Source organism: Scyliorhinus torazame, chromosome 18 (genome assembly GCF_047496885.1).
Source record: "Scyliorhinus torazame isolate Kashiwa2021f chromosome 18, sScyTor2.1, whole genome shotgun sequence".
NCBI lineage: Eukaryota > Metazoa > Chordata > Chondrichthyes > Carcharhiniformes > Scyliorhinidae > Scyliorhinus > Scyliorhinus torazame.
In genome coordinates this window covers 122,114,332-122,136,237 of record NC_092724.1, presented here as the reverse complement: position 1 = coordinate 122,136,237, position 21,906 = coordinate 122,114,332, and the positions used below count along the sequence as shown (strand labels likewise).

Genomic DNA, 21,906 nt, shown 5'->3' with positions numbered 1-21,906 from the left:
GGCCTTGTCCGCATAGTTAGGGACCCACTGGGCGTAGTACGAGAAGGAGCCCAGGCATCGTTTGAGGGCCTTGGGGCAGTGGGGAAGGGGGAGTTCCATGAGGGGGCGCATGCGATCGGGGTCGGGCCCCAGCACTGGACCACATAGCCGAGGATGGCTAATCGGTTCGTGCTGAACACGCACTTCTCCTTGTTGTAGGTTAGATTGAGGAGTTTGGCGGTGTGGAGGAATTTGGAAAGGTTAGCGTCGTGGTCCGCTGCAGATGGTGACGTTATCCAGGTACGGGAAGGTGGCCCGCAGTCCGTACCGGTCAACCATTCGGTCCATCTCCCTTTGGAAGACCGAGACCCTGTTAGTGACGCCAAAGGGAATCCTAAGGAAGTGGTAAAGGCGGCCGTCTGCTTCAAATGCGGTGTACGGGCGGTCCGCCTTGCGAATGGGGAGCTGGTGGTAGGCAGATTTTAGGTCCACTGTCGAGAAGAAGGGGGTACGCATCGGGAAGGATGTAGAGCCGGAAGTCGCTGAACTCTACTCCCTGGATGGTGAGGGCGGCGGTGCAGTACCCCCGGATCGCCACGGAGTGGGATCCGGAGGCCAGGGAGATTTTCTGGTTAATGGGGTGTACCGTGAGGGAGCAGCGCCTTACCGTATCGGGGTGGATGAAGCTCAGTGCTCCCGGAGTCCAGAAGGCAGGATATCTTGTGCCCGTCGACCTTCACTGTAGTCGACGTGGTCGCGGGGTTGGGCGGTCGGGACTGGTCGATCGTGATTGAGGCGAGATGCGGCTGGTCGGCAGCTGTTCATAGAATTTACAGTACAGAAGGTGGCCATTCGGCCCATCGAGTCTGCACCGGCTCTTGGAAAGAGCAACCAACCCAAGGTCCACACCTCCACTCTATCCCCATAACCCAGCAACCCCACCCAACACTACGGGCAATTTTGGACACTAAGGGCAATTTATCATGGCCAATCCACCTAACCTGCACATCTTTGGACTGTGGGAGGAAACCGGAGCACCCGGAGGAAACCCACGCAGACACGGGGAGGATGTGCAGACTCCGCACAGACAGTGACCCAAGCCGGAATCGAACCTGGGACCCTGGAGCTGTGAAGCAATTGTGCTCTCCACAATGCTACCGTGCTACCGGTTGCAGGCGATGAGCGGCCCGATGAGCAGGGGTCCGGAGGCAGGCAAGATGGCGGCGCCCACGGGCCACACGTGTTGTGAGGCGAGCAAGATGGCGGCACATACGGGCCGCACGTGGTCTGAGGTGAGGAAGATGGCAGCGCCCACGGACCGCACGTGGAGGGTGCAGGGACAATAGCGGCGATCGAGCGGGCTTGGCACACAGCAGCGAAATGGCCTTTCTTCCCACAGGCCTTGCAGAGCACGCTCCGCGCCGGGCAGCGCTGCCGGGGGTGTTTTGTCTGTCCGCAGAAGTAGCACTTGGGTCCCCCGGGGTTGGTTGGCTGCCGCGCGGCGCAGGCCTGGGGGCAGTCGCTGATGGGGTGTTCGCTGGCGGGTGCACAATGCCCAGGAAGGGTGGGCCGTGCGGTCGGGGGCATACGCCTGTACATTGCGTGAGGCGACTGTGAGCGAGATCGGTAGTTTCTTGGTCGCTGCGAGGTCGAGGGTAGCCCCTTCTAAGAGGCGCTGGCGGATGTAGGCCGACCCTATGCCCGTAACGAACGCATCCCTAACTAGCAGGTCAGAAAGTTCAACGGCCGAAACGGCCTGGCAATCGCAGTCTGTCACCAGGGCGTGCAGGGCACGCCAAAAGTCTACCACAGACTCACTGGAGAGTTGGTGCCGTGTGAACAGGAGGTGCCTGGCGTAGATTTTGTTGGTCTGCTGAGTATAGGTCTCCTTCAGTAGCGCCATGACCTCAGCGTAGGTTGGCGCATCCCGGATGAGGGGAAAGATATCGGAGCTCAGCCGCGTGTAAAGTATCGGGAGCTTCTGTGCCTCTGAGGGTGTTTCTGTCGCAGATCCGATGTAGGCTTCAAAGCAAGCTAGCCAATGTGCGAAGGACGACTTGGCGTGGTCTGCTTGAGGGTGCAGCTGCAGGCGATCAGGCTTGATGCGGAGATCCATCATTGTAAAACCTCTGCGTAATAAACTGATGCACTATCAATTACGACGAGACGAGAATGACATTCCGATTGCGGCTATGCCTAGGTAGGTCTCACGTTTGGCAGCTCCCGCCGGAACGGATCTTTGGGCTCTTCAGAGGGGCTCCAACGCCAATTGTTCGACGGCTTCCAGTGTGGGAAGGTGACAGCAAGGTCCTACCCGATATTATATGGTTTGGACCAGGAGTGGAGCGGTGAAAAAAGTGATCCTGGTGCAGCGAAAAGTGCGAGGGAGGAAAAGCAAGATGGCGGCGGATGGAGACCAAGCAGCGTGGGCGCAGTGGTCACAGGAGCAGCAGGAGTTTCTTAAATGCTGCTTTGAGGAGCTGAGGACAGAAATGCTGGCGCCAATGAAGGAGGCGATTGAGAAGCTTGCTATATAGAGCCCCAGTGGCGAGTGTGGCTACAAACCGGCGGAGGTTGGAGTACTTTCGGTTATCCCCGTTGTGTTTGCACAGGCAATTGAGCCGCTGGCCCTGGCACTGAGGGAGTCCAGGAAATGGAGGGGACTGGTCCGGGGGAGCACACACCGGGTGTCGTTGTATGCCGACGACCTGTTGTTGTATGTGGAGGGGATGACGGAGGTCATGCGGATCCTTAGGGAGTTTGGGGACTTTTCGGGGTTATATACTCAACGTAGGGAAGAGTGAGCTCTTTGTGGTGCATTCAGGGGACCAGGGAAGGGGGATAGACCAGCTACTGCTGAAGAGGGCGGAAAGGAGCTTTCGGTACCTAGGGATCCAAGTAGCGAGGAGTTGGGGGGCCCTGCACAAGCTGAATTTGGCGCGGTTGGTGGAGCAGATGGAGGAGGATTTTAAAAGATGGGATATGCTGCCACTCTCACTAGCAGGTAGGGTGCAGTCGGTCAAAATGACGGTCCTCCCGAGGTTCCTCTTTATGTTCCAGTGCCTTCCCATTGTGATTCCCAAGGCCTTTTTCAAACGGGTAAGCAGGAGCATCATGGGATTTGTGTGGGCGAATAAGACCCCGAGGGTGAAGAGAGTGTTTCTGGAACGTAGCAGGGACAGCGGGGGGGCTGGCGTTGCCGAATTTGTGTGGCTATTATTGGGCAGCCAATGTGGCGATGATCCGTAAGTGGGTAATGGAGGGAGAGGGGGCGGCGTGGGAGAGTCCAGAGATGACGTTCTGTGTGGGCAGGAGCCTGAGGGCGCTGGTGACGGCACCACTGCCGCTCTCACTGACAAGGTACGCCACAAGTCCGGTGGTGGCGGCGACGCTGAAGATTTGGGGGCAGTGGAGGAGACACAGGGGTGAGGTGGGAGCCTTGGTTTCGTCCCCGATTCGGGAGAATCATCGGTTCGTCCCGGGAAGGATGGATGGGGGGATTCGGAGCCGGCATCGGGCAGGGATTAGAAGAATGGGGGACCTGTTCATCGATGGGACGTTTGCGAGCCTAGGGGCGCTGGAGGAGAAGTTGGGCTACCCCCGGGAAACGCTTTCAGGTACATGCAAGTGAGGGTGTTTGTGAGGCGGCAGGTGAGGGAATTCCTGCTGCTTCCGGCACGTGGGATTCAGCACAGGGTGATTTCGGGTGTATGGGTTGGAGAAGGCAAGGTTTTGGCGATTTACCAGGAGCTGTAAGAAGAGGAGGAGACCTCGGTGGAGATAGATGAGGGTCTGTGGGCTGATGTCCTGAGTAGTGTTAATTCTTCCTCCTCTTGCGCCAGGCTCAGCCTGATACAGTTTAAAGTTGTTCACAGAGCGCATATGACAGGGGCGAGGTTGAGTAGGTTCTTTGGGGTGGAGGACAGATGTGGGAAGTGCTCGGGGAGCCCAGCAAATCAGGCCCATATGTTCTGGTCGTGCCCGGCGCTGGATGGGTTTTGGAGGGGTTTTGCGAGGACTATGTCCAAGGTGCTGAACGCCCGGGTCAAGCCGAGCTGGGGATTGGCATTATTTGGGGTATCGGTCGGGCCGGGAGTGCAGGAGGCGAAAGAGGCCGGTATTCTGGCCTTTGCGTCCCTGGTAGCCTGGCGGAGGATTTTGCGACTTTGGAAAGATGCGAATCCCCCTAGAGTGGAAGTTTGGATCAATGACATGGCAGGGTTCATCAAGCTGGAGAGGATAAGGTTTGCCTTGCGAGGGTCTGTGCAAGGGTTCTACAGGCGATGGCGACAGTTCTTAGACTATCTCGTGGAGCGTTAGGAGGAGGTCAGCAGCAGCAGCCCAAGGGTGGGGGGGGTTCTCCCTATTTGTGTTTTTAAATGTTATATGGGGTGTTATTGTATATGGGGGAAATCCAATGTATAATTTCTGATTGTTGTGTTCTTGTTTCTTTCTTTTTGTTGGGGGCGGGGGTTTGTTGCAAATTTGTTGAAAAATTTGAATAAATATATATATATATTTTTAATTACGACGAGACGAGAGTAGTGTGTAATCGAGGCGTTATTACGCAGAGGTGTGTAGCCTCCTGCAGCTGCTGCTGAAATGGCTGCAGCTCGGTGAGCACACACATTTATACTCTGCCTAATGGGCAGAGCCAGCAGGCAGGGATCTACCCCCGTACCTGTAGTACAGGGGCCTTACCGTAATACCCCTCGTATGCGGTATATACAATACAACAGTGGTGACTACCACGCTCATGTATTTGCTTTGTTTGGCCCGCACTGTTCCGCACTGTAACCAATCACTGTTTGTCGATGTACCATTTGTCAATGTTCTCTGTTGATTATTCTTTTTGTCTACTATGTACGTACTGTGTACGTTCCCTCGGCCGCAGAAAAATATTTTTCACTGTACTACGGTATATGTGACAATAAATCAAATCACATCCCACTTCCCCACCTTATGCCTCAGCCCTGCAATTGTTTTAGCTTTGATCCAACCCGCTTTTGAAAATCAGGCAGTACATTCAAAATTGTAACCATTTGGTGCATAATCTGTTTTTCCTCATATTGCTTTTGGTTCTTTTGTCAAACTTAAATTTGTGTCCTTTGGCTCTCGCCCTTCTGCCAAAAGGAATATTTTTTCTCCTCCTCTACTCTTATCGAAACTGCTCAGGATTTTGAACACCACTATCAAGTACTTGTTAAACTTGTTTTTTTTCATTTAAAAAGAATCAAACTGGAACTTCCCACATTTTAGAAAACTGTAACCACCTTTACCTACTATACAGACAACTGAACAAATTAAATTTAGCCCTCACCCTTGTCATTCTGTATCAGCTGTGTGTATCCCAATGCACCAAGTTTAAAATCGTGGGGCAATAGTGGCATAGTGGTAATGTCAGCTCAGACTCCGGGCACATGAATACAACTCCCATTATGGCAGTTGGTGGAATTTTAATCGAATTAATACATTTTGAACGTAAAGCTAATTTCAGTAATGATGACGATGAAACTACCATTGATTGTTGCAAAAACCCTCCTGGTTCACCCTTACCTTGAAAAAGTAACTGTCCTTATTTACAAATTTCTCCATAGCCTTGCTTGCTGCTTTACTCTATTTCTGCAATGTCGGTCAGCCCTTTTTTTACCCCATCCCACACCATGGGCGCGATTATCTGAAACGGAGACAGAGTGTTCGCGCCGTCGTGAACGCCGTCACGTTTCACAACGGTGCAAAACGGGCGCGGGCACTACCGATTCTGTGGGGGCCAGCACGGCGCTGGAGTGGTTCACGCTGGTCCAGCCTCCCTTCCCGGTGCCGAATGGGCGCCGCGCCAACCCGTGCGTGTGCAGTTGGGCCACGCCAACCCGCACGTGCGTGGGAGACTTCCTCAGCACGCCGGCCCCGACGCAACATGGCATGGGGGTTCAGGGGGCCGGCATCATAATAAAACAGGGCCGGGGCTGGAGAGGCCGGCCCACCGATTGGTGGGCCCCGATCACGGGCCAGACCCCCATCAGAGGCCCGCCCCCCCCTCCCCCGATCCGGTGAAGGAGCACTTTTCCCCACCCCACAGCCCGCCCCCTGACCTTACGCGCAGAGATCCCGCCGGCAGCGACCAGGTGTGAATGGCGTCGGCGGGATTCTGCTTTTTCCGCGCAGCCAATCAAGGCCGGAGAATCGGCGGCCCAGCCGCAGACTCGGCGGCCCAGCCGCGGACAGCGGCCCACGACCGGCGCCGTCGCAAATGGCAGATTCTCCGCTCCTCGGAGAATCGCCTGCCGGCGTCAGACCGGCGCCGCGAGAATAAAATGGCGCGAATGGCGATTCTCCCACAGGGCGCGGCCTGGGAGAATCGCGCCCCATATTTCTCATTTTATGATGGACCTTTCAGATACATAGATCTTACCCTCTGCAATTTATTCCCCAAACCTCCCTGCCCACCACCCTGCCCCCTTTAAAAAGCATCTGAAAAACCGATCTTCCTGACCATGCTCTTTGTCACCTCTCCATTTCTACTACTGCTTATTTCATTTACTCGTAAGTGCTTTGAGATTACTTTGTGCTGTACAAAGGCAAGTCTGTTTTATTTTAATTGTATTATAACGAACAGGAAAGTATGGTATCTTCAGCATCGATCCATTTTCCCCCTGGACCATTAGCTCATACCCTATTCTGTAATGCATTGAAAACAACACTTATCTCATTGGGAACTCTACATCTCTTTTAAAAATTTTGTTTCTCCTATCCCACATCCAAGCATTCTTACCTTAAATTACAACTTTTATAGCATAGATCACATTCTATATGCACTGAATACCAATGAGATGTTAATATTTCAGTTCTAAATATCAGATATTTCAATTCAGTTCTTAATTCTAATAAGCATTCCTTGGAACATATCAGACATAAATTTTTAATGCCTTTTGGCCTTTGTGTTTGCACTCATTCATCATAAAAGGGCTTTCATAGTTTTCAGTAAGCAGCAATTGATGGCTCTATCCAGATAATGGTCAAAACAGCACTAATGGTGTCAATATTACTGGTAAACAACCAACTCAGTAAAATTTGAGGCTGCCTGGAGGTCATATAAAGCACTAAAACGCTACATCTTCAGAAGCCAATTTGATGAAAGCAATTACTCATACTGGTTTCAAACAAGGAAATGAATAAAATGTTACTAGAGCATGGTTAACGATGGCAGTGCACTTTCATATCCAAGCAACCAAACTGTGGTCCTGTGGACATGATTCTGAAAGCCAGGCAACTTGGATTCATTTGTACTTATATTTGATTTTTGCTCGTCTGTTCTGACTGAAGTGTGTGGATCTGGTGATTGGGAAAGGGCTGTTGTAATACTGTCACTGATGAAATCTGAAATCAGAACAGCGACTTGAAATATTTATAACTCGTGGGAGCATGAATGAAATTTGTGTCTACTGATACTCCTAGACACGGTGCGGAGGATTTGAGGCTTCCCTCAAAGACATATTTAAGTGAAGAATCAGCACAAAGTTTTAAATCATATGCAGGAACCAAGTCAAAGAAGCGTTCATAGTTCAACAGTATACATTAAGAATGGCAAATGCGTATTGAATGGTTTCAAGAGCAGATTCAAATGGGAACACGCAGCAAAAGAAAATCCTTATCATTGGAGATCGTTCTATATTTTTAAGAACAAGAACAAAAGCCATACCGCCTGTTCTGTAGCTCTTCCTAAACGCGTTGAATAACTGGGCAGGCGTGCAGGTTCCTGAATGAGTTCTTCCTGAATGAGTTCTTCCTCTTCCCTCTTGAACATTCTTAATCTCTCATTGGCTCAGTTCACATCAGCGCCCCTCCTCCTTCCCCTCCTCCTCCCCCCTGCTCCTCCTCCCCAAAGCCTATTATCCAATGGGTAGGTGGCTTTAACTTTGTTTTTCCAACGTAACAACCCTTATAAAGCCTCTTCCTTCGCTCAAACACAACATAACCCTAACAAAACTCCACCCCAAAGAAAAAAAAACTTATAAAGCTCCACCCCGTACACAAAACCTTATAAAACTCCAACCCAAACACAATACGTCATAAAGCTCCACCCCAACACAAAAACATTGTAGAACTCCACCCCAACTCAAAAAACGTATGCAATCAAACCTCAAACACAACACAATCCTTATAAAACTCCACCCCCATACACAACAAAGCCTTATAAAACCACCCCAACACAAAAAACCTTATAAAACGCCAGCCCCATATTGAACACAACCCTTATAAAACTCTACCCCATAAACATCACCTTTCTAAAACTCCACCCTACTCCCAAAATACAACGCTTATAAACCTCCACCCAAAACTCCCTTCCCCCAAACACAAGACACCAGTTATAAAAATATACTCCCTCCTACAGAATGTCATCCCCAAAACACTTCCTCCCCCCCAATCCCTACCATCATAAGGATCAAATTACGGACGGTGTCCCATAATTAACAGGAGTTCGTGAATTAACAAAGAAAAACAACAGGTCAGACTTTGGATATCATAAAAATCACATGGGGGTTATCACTTTTCTATAAACTGCGTTTTGAGATGAACAGTTTCAGCTCGATTTTCATTTTAAAGCTCTGGTAAAAGTAAAACAGACGCTGAAAGCTTCGGCTGGGGATGTCTTTTGAGCTGTGAGGAGGGGATATGTGTGGGGAAGCGCCCGGCAGGTTCCCCCCGCCCACCCAGCTGCACTGTGCGGCCAATACGTGCCGCTTGTCAGGTTGGCAATGTCGCTGCTGAGAAGGGGAGGCGGCTCCAGTGTGAAGGGCGTCCTGCGGCAGCCTGACTCATAGCGGAGGCTGTGCCGGAGACTGTGACACTGCGCTCGGGGAGGGCTCACACACTGAAAGGAAAGATGGCATTAACAGCAAACGCTTCTTCATGACATGTCGGTGAAATCTTTCATTCCTGGCGTTGACCCGCAATAGGTGTATATAATAAACTACTCGCTCAGCTTGTCAGCATTCGGAAGTCCCCTAAAGAAAACCAAGGTGATTTATTTGTGTATTTATGATCTAGTACTAGCTTGTCATATTGCTTCGGACTGCTTTTAAAAACTGTGGCCTGGAGGATGTTCAGGGATAACTGGGATGTTTGCTGCGATTTGTGGAGGTGGACTCCGGTCACTTGGAGATGTGAGCAGCAGCCTCGGGTCTCCATGCTGTTAAATATCCGCGGCCGGGCTGTGCGTGTGTGAACTGCCCGCCAAGTGCGCGTTCCCTCAACTTCAAAGCTGTCCCTTTGTACCCCCACAGCCTTGTGGACACGACCGCTGAACGACTGCCCCGTGGGCCAGATCCGCACCGTGGAGGAAGAGAAGCCAGCAGTGCGGTGGGGAGGGGGAAAAGGCCCTTCGGTAGACATGAAGTGCGATAAATGCACGAAAGATGTGAGGAAAAATTCCTTTGTCCTTGATTAGTTACCTTCCTTTTTTTTTTCCTTGCTCTTTGCCTTCGACTTGTGAAAATGCTGAGATGAGCACGTTTAAGGGATTTTTGTTATTGTCGTGCAACACCCCTCTGTGACGAGCTGAATGAGTATTTTGTGTTTGCATTTAGAAATGCACTAAAAAGCAGAAAAATAATGAAAACGAAAGTCTGGTCAACGACACGAAGAACGCCACCACCAGCGAAATAGAGGAGGTGAGGCACCTCGAGAGAGGCTCATATTTTGAATTTAAAAAAATATATATCTTGTTTCTGAATTACACCTTTTTTTTAACAGGAAAGTGAATTTCATCGACTAGCAAATGCCAAAATATTTCTTAGTGATTGCCTGGCTTGTGATAACTGCGTGACCTCAACAGAGAGTCGGCAGATCGCCCAACAGTGTCAAGAGGAGTTTTTCACGGTTCTCGGCCTCAACCAGGTAAAATAAATGGACAGTAAGGCATTGTTACATTCCTGGCAATTAGAATGGCGAGTTTAAAGGCGTGTTGGAGTCGAAAGTCAAATCCAGCAATTTATAGCAAGGCACAGATACCTAACTATCAATTGCAAATCACCACCAATCTCTTGCTGTCAGTGTTTCAAGCAATTGCTGAATTAGCATTGTAAATATAGTTTAAACCTGTCACAAAGTTGGGGCTGATAAAGGAACCTTTTCAAGACTAGATTTCTGTTCGTGCTTTCCCAGAGTTCTTGGAGACCCAGAAAAGGAAGAGTTGAACTGCAGAGTCTGACTCCATAGGGAGTAAATGGTCTGGAGAGGTTATAACATTTTTAATATCTTCCAAAATCTCCCTTTCTCTCATGTTGTTTCTTCCAATCTCTCGCTCTCTGCTTAATTTGAATTTATCTATTTCCTCTATGGTTTTCATTTTGTTTCACTTTCCTCTACTGTGGTTGCTAGACTAGTTCTAATCCTTCACCTCGTGTTGTTTAACAATAGATTCTCGACCACAGCAACTTCAAATTTGTGTCAATAGCAACTGAAAACTAAGTATCAAAGTACCATTGAAGTACACTGTGTCAGACAGAAGTGACCTTTGTGGATTTTCTGCAATAAGAATTTGTGATGATTGGTTTCAGGTGGTTTATAATAAAGGTAACTCCTTAATTGCAATCTAATTGACAAGTTTGAGAAATTGGCACATTTTTGAATAGCAGATGATCTTTCGTTCGGTAAAGAGACCAATGTCCATATGATGAAATGACCAGCAAATCTACAGTGTGAGCTGTTTCCATTTTGTCCAAATGAATCATTGTTAGTATATCCTTCAACAGTTGGCGGTTTCAAAAGTGCCTGAATTAGCAGGCCGTAATATAGTTTCAAGTTCAGGTCTACCACAGAATGCCCACTTGAATGCCCGTGAACTTTAAATGTATGTAGTGACTGTGCAACAAAATACATGAAGTATAGTTATTTTTTCCTAGGCATGTTTTATTTCTGGCTTCAATGCTTGACTTAGGTGTGATATACACAGGCCTGCATAAGTATATGTGGAACAGCCTGGCACCATCTGCAGCATGTTCTGTTAACCCAATCTTCCTTTTAAGAACTGTTGAGGCAAAGGTGATTGACATAGCACTCATTTTATATATACCTGCACACCTTTATTTAAGAATCTGGCAAGTTTTGTCTTGCGCAAAGAAACCGATTACAATTCAGGTTCTTTCACAAGTGAGTGTTGTACATGGATAATGGAATGGGTTCAAAGGCTAATGAGAGCAACATTGAATATGATCTATTTGTGCCCATAGAAATGGGTGGTTCTTTGTATTATTTACTTAAACAGGGATAGAAGGAATTAACACACACATCTTCAAAAGGCAGCACTCAGCTATACAGGACGCCACCTAAATCAAAAAGTTAAGGTTTGAGTTTGAGACGGCATGATGGTTAGCATTGTTGCCTCACAGTACTCGGGACCTGGATTCAATTCCAACCTCGGGTGACTGTGTAGAATTTGCACATTCTCTCCTTGCTTGCGTGGGTTTTCTCTGGGTTCTCCAGTTTCTTCCCACAGTCCAAAGATGTGCATGATGGGTGGATTGGCTGATAGATGGATTGGCTATGCTAAATTGCCCCTAAATGTCCAAACATTAGGTGGGATTACAGGGGTAGGATGGGCATTGGGTCTGTGTAGGGTGGTTGATGCAGACTCAATGGGCTGAATGGCCTCCTGCACTGTAGGGATTATATTCTAACTTTAATTTCTACTGGATTTTCATTTCCTCTGCTTATGGTTGCTGGTTTCATGGAGAATTTTAATTTAGAAAATTAACAAGCTATAATATCCTTTGGGGCTTTAACCGAGTGGAACTTAAATCTCTTTTGAGATTAAATATTTTTACATGTCTTGCAAATTTGATTTGAGTTTTTTGAAGGGGTTACCAAGAAGGTGGATGAGGGCAGTGCAGTCGATGTTGTCTACATGGACTTTAGCAAGGCCTTTGACAAGGTACCACATGGTAGGTTGTTGCATAAGGTTAAATTTCAGGGTGAGGTAGCCAATTGGATATCAAATTGGCTTGACGTCAGAAGATAAAGGCTGGTTGTAGATAATTGTTTTTCTGGAGACCTGTGACCAGTGGTGTGCCTCAGGTGGTGTGCCTCCGGGATCAGTGCTGGGTTTGTTATTTATATTAATGATTTCAATGAGAATTTAGGAGGCATGGTTAGTAAGCTTGCAGATGACAGACACCAAGATTGGTGGCATAGTGGACAGTGAAGAAGGTTATCTAGGATTACAACGGGATCTTGATTAATGGTTTCATTGGTCAGAATATTGAATACAGGAATTGGGACGTCTTGCTGAAACTGCACAAGACATTAGTACGGCCACACTTGGAACACCGTGTACAGTTCTGGTCACCCTATTATAGAAAGGATATTATTAAAGTAGAAGGAATGCAGAAAAGATTTACTGGGATGCTGCCAGGACTTGATGGTTTGAGATATAAGAAGAGGCTGGATAGACTGGGACTTTTCTCTGGAGCGTAGGAGGCTTGGGGGTGATCTTATAGCAGTCTATAAAATAATGAGGGGGGTTAGATAAAGTAGATAGTCAACATCTTTTCCCAAAGGATGTCTAAAACTAGAGGGCATAGGTTTAAGGGGAGAGATACAAAAAGGTCCAAAGGGGCAATTTTGTCTCACAGGATGGTGAGTGTCTAGAACGAGCTGCCAGAGGTAGTGGTAGAGGCGGGTACAATTTTGTCTTTTAAAAAGCATTTCGACAGTTATATTGGAAAGATGGGTACAGAGGGATATGGGCCAAATGTGGGCAATTGGGACTACTAGCTTAGTGGTAAAAACAGGGCGATGGACAAGTTGGGCCGAAGGGCTTGTTCATGCTGTAAACCTCTGTGACTATGACACTTGTGGGCAAGGATTGAATTAATTGATTTGGTTGTCCTTAATGTGCACAACAGAGAGTTTGAATGTTAGATGCAGCCTGTAATTATAGTGATTTCACCTTGGTTACAAACCAGTTATATCATTTTGGGTAAATGTATTCTATAAAGACTTGGATTGTTTTGATTTTTACCCTCATCGTTAGAAAGAGGCAATATTTGAAAAGCAGAATACATTGATGTTATTTAGAACTTGCTGAATCTTCAGCATGAAATAAGTGGAGTAGTTTTAGTTCCATGTCAAGTTGGCGACTGATGGAAAGCCTCTTTTAGTTAGGTAGATCTTTTATGCTGCAGTACATCACTTCAGAATAAACCTCATGATGTAATATTTTATGCTATACCTGCTGGGTACAGTAATATCGCATCAGAACATGTGCCCTGAGGTTTTTTGGATGCAATGAGTATTTTAATTTGTGTCAATTTGAATTATTTTTATTCTTTCACGTGTGAGCATTGCTGTCAAGGCCTCTATCTGTTGCCCGCTCCTAGTTGCCTTTGAGAAGGTAGTGGTGAGTCACCTTTGGTGTAGGTACATTCACAATGCTGTTTGGAAGAATGCTCCAGGATTTTGACCCTGTGAAAGGACACTGATAGAATTTCAAGTCAGATGGTGTGTGACTTTGAAGAGAAACTTCAATGTGGTGGCGTTCCCACACATCTGCTCCCTTGCTCGGGTATGATACTGGAGCATTTTCCTGTCGTTGCATACAGATTTGTTCCAGATGGTGTGGGGAATAGACTTGCATGGGTCCTAGTTATGCCTCCTTCTGTGGGGTATGTGGAGCATTATTTGTTCCTCTGCTACTCTGGCCCTCCCCCAATTCTTTTACTGGTATATTGTGACCATACAGGTGCCATATCCCGCTCCTGCTCCAGAACCGGAAAATTTCATCAACTTTGCTTCCAATTTGCACCCTTCTCTCCTTTCACATGGTCCACCTCTTACAGTTCCCTTCCTTCCTTGACTTCTGTCTCCATTTATGCGATAGACTGTCCACTAATATTCATAGTAAGCCCACCAGCTACGTTGACTACCTCAACAACACTTCATCATACCCTGCCTCCTGTCAGGACTCTACTCCCATTCTCTCAGTTTCTCCATCTCTGTTGCATCTGTTATGATGTAATCTTCGACAACAGCTCTTCTGATACATGTGAGGACACCATCCTCCCCACCCACTGTAGTTGACAGGGCCCTCAATCGTGTCGGATCCATTTCTTGCCCTTCTGTTTTTACCCCTTCCTCCCAGAACTCCAGAACTGCAATAGTGTTCCCTTATTCCTCACTTTCCACCCCACCAGGCTGCATATTCAAAGGATCACCTTCCTCCATTTCTAGCATGATGCCACCAACAAACAGATCTCCCCTTCGCTCCCCTGTCGGCATTCCAAAGGGACGGTTCTCCCTGTGACACGTTGGTCTGTTCCTCAATCGCCCCCAATACCTCGTCCCTTTCCCATGCAATCACGAGTTGTGACCCCTGCCCTTTTACATCTTCTCCCCATTCAGGGTCCCCAACACTCTTACAGGTGTAACTGTAATTTACATGTACTTTTAATTCAGCAAACGTTATTCACTGCTCACAATGGACTCTACTCTACATTGGGAAGACCAAATAGGGATTGGGGGGCATCGTTTTACTGAAAACCTCCAGACAGTCCGCAGTCATTATCCCAAGCTGCTGGTTGTTTGCCATTTCATTCACCACCGTACTCTCTCACTCCCATTTCTGTCCTCGGCCTGCTGCAGTGTTCCAGTGAAGCACAACACACACTATAGGAACACCACTTCATCTTCCATTTAAGCATTTTTCTGTACTTAACATTGAGATTAGAATTGCAGAACTTAGGACTGTGAACCCAGTTCCCAATTTTGATTCATTTTTCTTTCTGCCATGTAACCATCCTAATCTTGTTTTTTGTTTTCGCTTGCAGACCGAGCTACTCATTTCGTCATTGACTCTCGATCTAGACCAATGCTTTGTTTCTTTACTACAACCATTACCACTCCATTTGCCTTTTGTTCCATGGCAGCTTTGTCAAGTAATCACTCCTTTCCCTTTCCCAGAACTTCCCTTTTCTTTCTGTCCACCCCAGCATCTCTATTGTCCTCCAGTTCTGAAGAAGAGTCATTTGATTCCAAGCGTTAACTGTTTTTCTCTCCATCGATGCTGCTACAACAGCTGAGTATTTCCAGCACTTTCCTGTTGATATATTATATATTGCTCTTCCTTCATCATTGTTTAATGAAAATCCTGGAACTCGCTACCTAATAACACTTCAGTCCATGTAGTGAAGGCCATCACCTTGCCGAGGATATCTCCGGATGGACGCTGAAATGCTGGCCTTCGCCACGATGTGCTTGCATCAAGAATCAAAAATCTATCTAAGTAGTCAACTAAGTTTAATACATCTGAATGAAATATATAAGTTCTTAAATTTTAAGTCAGGCATTTACTGTACCTCATTTGCCAAACAAATTTTAATTGATTGTAATACAGAACATAGTGAAAATTAGCAATTATAATTCAGGTTTGAAAAGAGGAAAGAATGCCCTTTTTTTTCCTAAGTCACATTCAAAGGATTCACTTATACAAAGATCCAAGCTATTCGTATTCTAGCATATTCATGGTTGCATTTATGAAATGTCATTGAAGTACAATTGGCTGACTTGTGATGACATGAATGGAATAGCTATAATAAGAATTGTTTCAGTGGTTATGAATGATTTTTAAATTGTCATTGAAATGGATAGCTCTTGGGTGGGTGTCACTCAATAATTACAGGTAAAGCTGCAATATTGTACTCTGTAGGCTACTTACTGGTGCAAGTGTTTCCATGGGGTAAAGCTCTTAAACACTTGAATTAGTTATTTGTGCAGTCGAGATTGCTTTGTGATTATTATTGTCCAACATTTATTTTTGCATTCAATCTGTGATTTGAGAATCATGTTGTTTTATTGGCAATATCTCGTACTGCAAATATGTAGCAACTTGTTATTGTTATTCAGTTTTCTCTCCATCCCTCCAGAAGATAACTTTTGTGTGCCAACTCCTTTACATCATCCATATGTGGGGTTATACAAAGTCAGCAATTATTGTTTGTCCATGGAGGATACCATAGTTGAGCCTAATTCTCAGATCACATAACTATACTTTCAATGAGCCTGTATAACTCTGAGCACTCTTGAACCTTTTCTTCTCTCATCCTGTCCCAGCAGTCATCCTCCTCCTCAGACTCTGCTTCAATACTCTACAAAGCAGTTCCTAGGCCTCCACCCAATCTAGGTTTGAAGCCTGAGATGCAATTCTAGCAGCTCTTTAAGTATAAAGTAACTACTTATTGATTAATGGGTTTGGCTAATGGATGTGTCCTTTCCTTTTTATGTAGAGATGTGATGTATCCAAACACAAAGTGCTGGTAGTTTCAATTTCCCCTCAGTCTGTGCCCTATTTTGCTGCAAAGCATTGTATAAACGTTACTGAAGTAATCCAAAGACTTTCTGGATTCTTGAAAGGCCTTGGTAAGTAATATTGTTTTTAATATTCCTTTTGGCGTCAATCCGATTGATTGCTATGTGGAACATCTAAACGGAAGCGACAGTAGACCTAAGATATTCAATTACCAAGTGGAAATTATCAATTTATTTTTCTATTTTCAAGAATCTTTTCTTGAGCAAATAATTTCTTTTGTAAGAAAGCAAGCCTGTGCTGTTTTAGTGTACTATTTCCAAACAGCTAGCACCTGTCCTCGACAAAGATTTCCTCAGTCTCACCATCCACATTAGATCTTGTTAAGATGTGATAATTTACTCGTAACCATTTTCAAGAAGGTTCTTTTAAACCAGATAGTGTTTGAAGATCAAGGCAAATTGCAAGTTTGAAACAGTACACTGGAAAATTATGAAATGTTTAAATAATTAAAAGCAGCGCTATTTGGTGTCCATCCTGAATTTGAGCTTCTACTAAAACCAAAAATTTGTACTAAAACCAATTTTAAAGTGAAATGGTTTCTCATTAGTACTTCAATCTCACATTGAAAGCAAATGTGCAGTCACTGGCCTCTCTGCCTGAGGCTATTGGCTTTTCCTTTGAACTAAACTTTCCACACTGTTGTTCATTAGTGTAAGTGTACAATCAGCATAAGTAGACACCGTGAAAACATTATATATTTCCAGACGGAAAATTTAATTACTGTTACATCAGATTCTGTAGAATAATTCTTTCAGTACAATAGAGAAGTAGTTCAATTAAAGTTAAATTCTACAGACTGCTTTCGTGCAGCAAAATAAATTGACTGTTGCTCGCAATTAATGTTATGTGCTTTGCTTTTCAGGGGTACATTATGTCTTTAATATGACATTGGCAGCTGATTTCAGCCTTCTTGAGAGTCAACGGGAATTTGTTCAGCGCTTTCACCAGAGAAGCCAAGACCAACATGCTTTACCAATGTTTGCCTCTGCTTGCCCAGGTAATCCACTTGGTAATTTTCTTGAAACTAAATTTTAAAATGCGAGTTCCTGAAGTAACATTTAAAACTGCTGGTGCCACCCAATATCTCCCATATATCAATGACTTTGATATCAGTAAGTGTGTTTCTTTCATAAATGTGAATGAACTATAAATTGTATTGTTCTGATCGTTAGTACAATTTCTGCAGGGCAGATGGGCGATGCATGTTTCCACTTGATTTTTTTTAAAGAAAAGATTTAATGAATTTATTACCATGCATTATTTTACAGTTTTACCCTGTTTTGTGTATTTAAATGTGTATTCTTTTGTCTTTAATGATTCTTGCATCCACCTGAAACTGTCAAGAAACATTTTGAATCAGAAAATAGTGTTGAGATGTAGGTAGCACAGTGGTTAGCACTGTTGCTTCACAGCGCCAGGGACCTGGGTTCGATTCCCAGCTTGCGTCACTGTCTGTGCAGACTCTGCACTTTCTTCCCGTGACTGTGTGGGTTTCCTCCAGGTGCACCGCTTTCCTCCCACAAGTCCTGAAAGACGTGTTTTTGGGTGAATTGGGCATTCTGAATTCTCGCTCGGCGTAACCCGAATAGGTGCCGGAGTGTGGCGACCAGGGGATTTTCACAGTAACTTCATTGCCGTGTTAATTGTAAGCCTACTTATGACACTGATAAAGATTGTTACTAAGGTTTGGTTTTACAGTAGGACTACAACATATCCCATAATATATGTAACCATGCAGTTGTTAAGAGAAGTAGACCCTTAACATACATTGTCATGAGGACAGGATAAAAATGTAATTCCTGAAGTGATCTTCTCGGTTGACACCACCAGTGTGAAACAAAGGCCATCAGTCTCATTTCTATATATAAGCATTCTCTTCTCCCCCCCCCCCCCCCCCCTCCTACATACACATACACTCCATAACTCCTGTACTTTTGCCTCACAAAATACAGGTCCAGTAGTTGATGTAGCATACTTAAGAACATCAGAAAATGCCATTCGTCCCCTCGAGCCTGCTATGCCATTCTATAGGATTGTGGCTGATCTGATCGCAGCCTTAATTCCCATTTTCCTTCCTGCCTCATAATACTGGAGGCCATAATACTAATGAGGACAGACCTCATTAACACTACACCCTGTTTGCTTCATCTGATGCCAGTGCTTAATTAATTACATTGTATACCTTGTGTTGCCCTATTATGTATTTTCTTTTATTCCCATCTACTTAATGATCTGTTGAGCTGCTCGCAGAAAAATACTTTTCACTGTACCTCGGTATACGTGACAATATCCAATCCAATACTTGACTCTCTTGTCAATCAAAATCTGACTAAATCAGCCTTGAATATATTCAATGATCCAGCCTCCACTGTTCTCTTGAGGAAGATAATTCCAAACACAGTTAAGAACATTTTAAGGCAAGCTACGTTTTAAAATTTGACAGTACATCTTATAAGTTGACATCGTTTGTTGATGGAGTGGCAGTCTGCTGTCTCGAAAGACAATGGTTTGATTTTGAGCTTTGTTTTTGAGCCAGAGACGCACCAAGATCAGGTGACGCAGAATCAATCCCTTAGGAAAATACCTGAATGACTATTGAAGCATGGTCCATAACATTTTAAACTAAGAGCAAACAGGGTGGTTATTCAGCCCATTGCATCTGTCTGTCAGTTCTTATCCATGGCAATATAAAAGTAGAGAAATGTTGTTGTAATTGAAAATGATGTTGGTGAGACTTGAAGAATTGTGTCCAGTTTTGGTTTTCTTATTTGTGGAAGGATGTGGTGACACTGGAGGCAGTTCAGAGGAGGTTCACCAGATTGATTCCGGGAATGACGTGTGAGGAGAGATTGAACAGTTTGGACTTGTGCTCGCTGGAGTTTAGAAAAATGAGGGGATCGGATCGAGGCATATAAAATGGCATATAAAATACTAAGAAGGATCGATAAAGTAAACGTAGACCAAATGTTTCCCCTTGTCGGGCAATCTAGAACGAGAGGTCAATGATATGTTGAGAGGTGGTAGATTTAGAACTGAGATTAGGGGGAACTACTTCTCGCAGAGGGTAGTGAATTTGTAGAACTCGCTGCCCCATAGTGTGATGTAGTCTGAATCTTTAATGGTTTCAAAAAGGAGGAAGATATATTTAGGATTTTAAAAAACGGATTGGGAATTTTAGGAACAGGCAGGAGGTGGATTTGAGACCAGGAAGAGACCAACCATGATCTGATTGAATGGCGGAGCAGGCTCGAAGGGCCTACTTTTGCTCCTGATTCCTTTGTTCCAAACTAAAACGAATCTTGATGTCCTGCTCACCTCCCATAGGCCTGTATTTTACTCTACTACAAACGTGAAACCAATTAATTTTCCTCAAAAGTGCAGTTGTCTCTACTTCGGTGACTTCCTTGCGGCAAATCATTTTACACTTTAACAACTCACTACATAAATAAATTTATTCTAACCCCTTCCTTGTGCTCTGTTATTGGTATTTTAAATTGATGACTCCTTGTCACTGATTCTCCAGAGAAATAATCTTCCCCTTTTAAAACCCTTCATTTTTAAAAAACCTTCAATTAAATAATTTTGCCTTTCCCTGCTCCAGGGAAATAGTCTCTGTCACAAACGTTTTCTCTATAATACTCTGTGATCCCAGGTAATTTCCAGTTGAATCCATGTTTTGTACTCCCTATAGTTTGAATGCCTGAGCCTTGAGAGCAGCTGAAAGACTTGGTCTTGACATTATTTACGGAAAGACAGAATTAAATTTACTGAGAAACCAAAAACCCGTGTTGATTTTTGACCTAGGAGAACCTGCTTGTGTTCCCTGTCTGCTTTGGCATTGGCATTTATGTTGTCACTTGCCTGATAAATTTGAGGGGTCTTGTCTTAAACAGTATAAATACTGGATTAAACAAGGAGTGTTATTGATCTTCTCATAGACAGAAAGAATGGACCTTGCCTGAAGGAGAGGAAATTCCTCGTTAAGCATTCCTTACGTGTTTAAAAAAAAATCATTCTAAATTAAAGTCACTTTCCCATAAGAAAATACTTAATAGGTGTGCGTTACTTTCCCTGGTCTGTAACACATTGGCCGCTTTGAACCTAAACTGTTTAAAAAATAAAAAATAAAAATTATTTCACAAACGCTTATTAACTGTCAACTTGCCTGCTGCTCACCACCTCATGGCTCCAGCTCATTGCATCTCCCACTCACTGCGTTCCCTGACTCGCTGTTCTGCCTCCACTGACTTGCTGCTCCGCCTTGCTGCCTTTCCTGACTTGCCTCTTCCTTCCCACTCTCTGGACCGTCCCCCTCTGCCATTCACCTTACTGTGAGTGAGGGCTCATGAGAAGGGCAGCAAAATGGAGGGAGCAAGAGGAGCTGTGATTGAGAGGGAGGGGAATCGGGGAGAGACTGAAAACAGGGAGGGTCGGGAGGTCAGAAAGGGATTCTGGAGGGTCGAAGGAGGAAGCAGCGGGTCGGCAAGTGGTAGTGTGATCCTTTAAAGAAATTGAGCATGTTCAGTAACCATGCCAAAATGAAAAATGGCAGCAGCACTATTGGGGACCAACCCTAATCTATTAAAACAAGAATGCATTATTAGAACACACTTAAAATAGGGGAAGGAATTGTTTTATTTTTTGATTGTGTGCAATAGCTTTACGGCCTTCATAAATTGGAGAAGTCAATTCTGTTGTGTTTTTAAATCGACCAGTAGGGAGTTTGTTTTCTCGCTCATGCACCCAACCGTGACTCAGCAGAAATTATTATTGTATCTGTTAGACTATGATAGTGACCCTGTTCATCAGTCAACTGTTGTGCAACTGTGCAAGTCATATGGCAATCATTATGTTTTCTGTCATGAAATGTTTGCAAATCTCAACAAGGGAAAGAAAAACAAGTATATTTGAAAATAATATAACACGACTGCAGTACAGCTGGTAGGCTCTGATTACACAGGAAATCCTACATCACTAATATTATTGTTCCTGTATTGGTCTGCAGCTTGTGTTAAAATCCAAATTTGTAAAGTGCTATAGCCATCAGACCAATTATAGATTACGTATATCTCTGTTGAAGTTCTAAATGGTACCAAATTCTTTTGAGTTGTTCATCCTCGATTGCTTTCTGATGAAGCAGTCTACAACTTTGGAGGAAAACATTTACCAGCTAGTAGCTTTTGTAGGTTTTTGCCTTTCTTCCAACTCTCTCGTCTTGACAGAAATGACATTTTGTAGATACATAAGGTATCATTTGGCATGCCAGAATATCTAAATTATTTGAAATGAGGGATCCAATGGAGCTTGTTATGGACATTAGAGAGTAAAGTCGCCGTTGTCCCAGATGACCATAGATTACTTTCCCCTTTTGAGGTGGATAGTTGACGGGTGGTGATTTAACCTGAGGGTCACAACCCCTCAGGCGAGAGACAAGGTTGAGAGGCAGGGCCTTCATGAAAACCTCAGCTGGTACGGGGATTGAACCCATGCTGTTGGCTTTGCTCGCATCACAACCCTGGTGTCCAGCCAGCTGAGCTAAACTGGTTAAACCAGAGTAGCTTTCA

At 45.0% G+C, this 21,906-nt stretch overlaps 2 protein-coding genes across 2 annotated transcripts in view; one reads left to right on the top strand and one right to left on the bottom strand.

Annotated features, from left to right (window-relative positions):
* cybc1 (cytochrome b-245 chaperone 1) overlaps positions 1 to 7,846 on the bottom strand; it is a 45,573-nt gene extending 37,727 nt beyond the window's left edge. The window contains exon 1 of the mRNA XM_072483278.1: positions 7,679 to 7,846. The gene's annotated coding sequence lies outside the window, so the exon portion shown is untranslated. The remainder of the gene's footprint in view (positions 1 to 7,678) is intronic.
* A 900-nt stretch (positions 7,847 to 8,746) lies between these two features.
* Positions 8,747 to 21,906, top strand: part of narf (nuclear prelamin A recognition factor) — a 43,126-nt gene continuing 29,966 nt past the window's right edge. Inside the window, exons 1-6 of the mRNA XM_072483274.1 lie at positions 8,747 to 8,999; positions 9,264 to 9,397; positions 9,567 to 9,650; positions 9,733 to 9,876; positions 16,260 to 16,392; positions 17,205 to 17,339. Coding sequence (XP_072339375.1) covers positions 9,371 to 9,397; positions 9,567 to 9,650; positions 9,733 to 9,876; positions 16,260 to 16,392; positions 17,205 to 17,339 — 523 coding nt within the window. The 5' untranslated portion in view covers positions 8,747 to 8,999; positions 9,264 to 9,370. The remainder of the gene's footprint in view (positions 9,000 to 9,263; positions 9,398 to 9,566; positions 9,651 to 9,732; positions 9,877 to 16,259; positions 16,393 to 17,204; positions 17,340 to 21,906) is intronic.